Consider the following 2,777-nt stretch of genomic DNA (forward strand, 5'->3'; position numbering starts at 1 on the left):
AGAGAGAGAGAGAGAGAGAGAGAGAGAGCCTACCCAAGCAAACCCTTCATACTCAGTCTATTTGTTCGGGCTTGGTTTGAGGGGTGTGTGAGCTCGCGTGCATACATGTGTGTTGGTCGCCGTGCTCATGAAGCTGCGTGCGTGTGTGCTGGCCACCGAACTCGTACGGTTGCTTGTGTGCGTCATCCGTGTAGTTGTCACAGCGCCCGAGCGTGCTCTGCATTTGCTCAGGGGGTGTAGTATGCGATCAGTTTGTTGAAATGAGTAAACAATATGAAAGATAATTTGTAGGGTGTAGTTGTGTGCATGGACAAATGAGGGTTTGTCGTGCATACTCTTGGACACTGCCTATCGTCGCTGGAGATGCCTAATACCCAATCTTTTTGCTATGAAGCCAAAGTTATGTGGCTACACTAGTTACGTATTCTGGAAAACTAGCTAACTTGACAAAGATGCTTATATATATGACCATGCATCACCCTTTAGCTTTCTTTTGCGATGAATGGCCCTATAGGTTAGCTGGTGAGTTGTAATCTACCCTCTCTGTCCCATAATATAAGAACGTTTTTGGCACTAGTGATTCTTTTCATGAATATTTTCTTCAATGGATTACTTGTAGAATTATAATAGGAGATCATCAACTCTTGAATGAACTGTCGCTTTATTACATTTTTTTTCACTGTCAACACTTGTAGCTTATTTTTCACATAGTGATGATCTAGCTAGCAGCAAATTTTCCCGTTTTGGAATGATATTTCCTTTCGGGTTACACATGAAAAGAATAGAACAAGACGTGTCTTAAAAGGTGGATTTTTCTTCTTGTTAGTATGCTCCAACCCAACACGACACGCGAGAGCGTCAAAAATGGAATGCGATGAGACGAGTGGAGTGAGGAATGAGACCTCCATCAACGACCATTCGCGGTGCCATAAGTAGAGGCGCTGCTGGCGATGGGGCCAAGCCTAAGCCAAGCCCAAGCCACCGGGAGGGTCTCTGTCACCGTGCACGCCGGCCGCTGCCAGCCATGGACACCTTCTTCCTGTCGCACGGCTCGCCGGCGATCTGCATCGACGAGAGGATCCCGGCGCACAGCTTCTTCAAGTCGTGGCTGCCAGCGGCGGTGGCGGGCGCGCAGGCGCCGCGCGCCGTCCTGGTGGTGTCCGCGCACTGGGAGACCGACGCTCCGGCCGTCAACGTCGTCCGCGGCACCAACGACACCGTCCACGACCTGCCGGGCCTCCCCGACGAGTTATACAAGGTCACCTCAACACTTGACATCTCTGCTAGCTCGCTGGCTCGCTGCGACTGCGTGTGTGTGTGTGTCACGAACACGATTACACGAGCTGACATTGTCTGTTGGCGCGCTGTGCATATGCAGCTGAGGTACCCGGCGCCGGGCGCGCCGGGCCTGGCCAGGAGGACCAAGGAGCTCCTGGAGGGCGCCGGGTTCGGGCCGGTGAGCGAGGAGCACGGCCGCGGGCTCGACCACGGCGCCTGGGTGCCGCTGATGCTCATGTTCCCGGAGGCCGACGTCCCGGCGTGCCAGCTCTCCCTGCAGACCGGCCGCGACGGCGCCTACCACTACAACCTAGGCGCGGCGCTGGCGCCCCTCAGGGACGAGGGCGTCCTCGTCCTCGGCTCCGGCACCGCCACGCACAACCTCAGCCAGCTGGGGCCTCTCGATGCGCCGGTGCCGCAGTGGGCCGCCGACTTCGACGCCTGGCTCAGGGACGCGCTCCTGGACGGGAGGTAATTAATGCTGACCATGGCAAATCCGGTCGCCGTGTCTTGATCGTTTTTGTTCCTAGATTGAGTTTTGTTCGTCGCCGGCAATGGCATGGCCAGGTACGAGGACGTGAAGCGATACAAGGAGAAGGCGCCCCAGGCTGAGGTTGCGCACCCTTCGCCGGAGCACATCTACCCGCTGCACGTCGCGCTGGGCGCCGCCGGGGATGAGGCCAGGGCGGAGCTGATCCACCACAGCTGGACCAACGCCACCTTCTCCTACTCTTCGTACCGCTTCACCAAGAAGATTTGACGGCCTTAAATCATTTGGGTTGTAATAAAGATAGATTGGTTGATGCATGAGGAGCTGAACTTCTACTATTTCAAAATGTCCATTATCGAGGACATCGACTTGTGTTCACACAGATTGGCTAAAGCAGTGTGACAAGGATGGCGTCTTCTGTTATTCATCTCCTCACGCATTCACCTGCCTATGGACTTTGTATTCCTCGGCTTGCCGTACTACTTTTTTGCTCTTTGGCCTTTCCTTGCTATTTAGTTTCAGGTGTTTTCCATCGATGGATAAGTGTTTAAGTTTAGTCCAATTATTAGCTGTGGAGAGAGAACAACATGGTAGTACTATTAGGGGGTGTGTCACTCACCTCCTTGTAGAATGAGAAATAAAAAACCATGCGCTTACTCGCTCGTGTCGCCACAAAGCATTGTTGAGAAAATCGTTAACTGGTAACTGCTCGGTTGGCTGGCGAGTAGGAGATTAATAGGCTAATCGGTAAGTTAATCGGCCATTTAATTAATTAATCGGACGATTTATCAGTTTATCGTCTACTCGGTGACCCTATAAGTAGGGATTAATCGGCAAGTTAACTGGTTAATCGGATGAATTCTTGAACAGCTTGCAAAAAATGAAATAATTGCTGGCTAGAATAGAAAATCTATCATCAGTCTTAGGCGTAGGTGGAGATCTATAGGGATTCTTATGTTCCTTACGTAATTGCTGATTTGGCAGTTTTTATTTGTCATTAGTTGGGGAT

General features: G+C 51.9%; 1 protein-coding gene across 1 annotated transcript; it reads left to right on the forward strand.

Moving 5' to 3' along the window:
• The first annotated feature begins 934 nt into the window (after nt 1-934).
• Nucleotides 935-2,203, forward strand: LOC123058862 (extradiol ring-cleavage dioxygenase). Its single transcript, XM_044481537.1, has 3 exons — nt 935-1,258; nt 1,379-1,749; nt 1,846-2,203. The coding sequence occupies exons 1-3, from the start codon at nt 1,025-1,027 to the stop codon at nt 2,036-2,038; spliced, it is 798 nt and encodes a 265-aa protein (XP_044337472.1). The 5' UTR covers nt 935-1,024; the 3' UTR covers nt 2,039-2,203.
• Nucleotides 2,204-2,777: the final 574 nt, after the last annotated feature.

Source organism: Triticum aestivum, chromosome 3A (genome assembly GCF_018294505.1).
Source record: "Triticum aestivum cultivar Chinese Spring chromosome 3A, IWGSC CS RefSeq v2.1, whole genome shotgun sequence".
NCBI lineage: Eukaryota > Viridiplantae > Streptophyta > Magnoliopsida > Poales > Poaceae > Triticum > Triticum aestivum.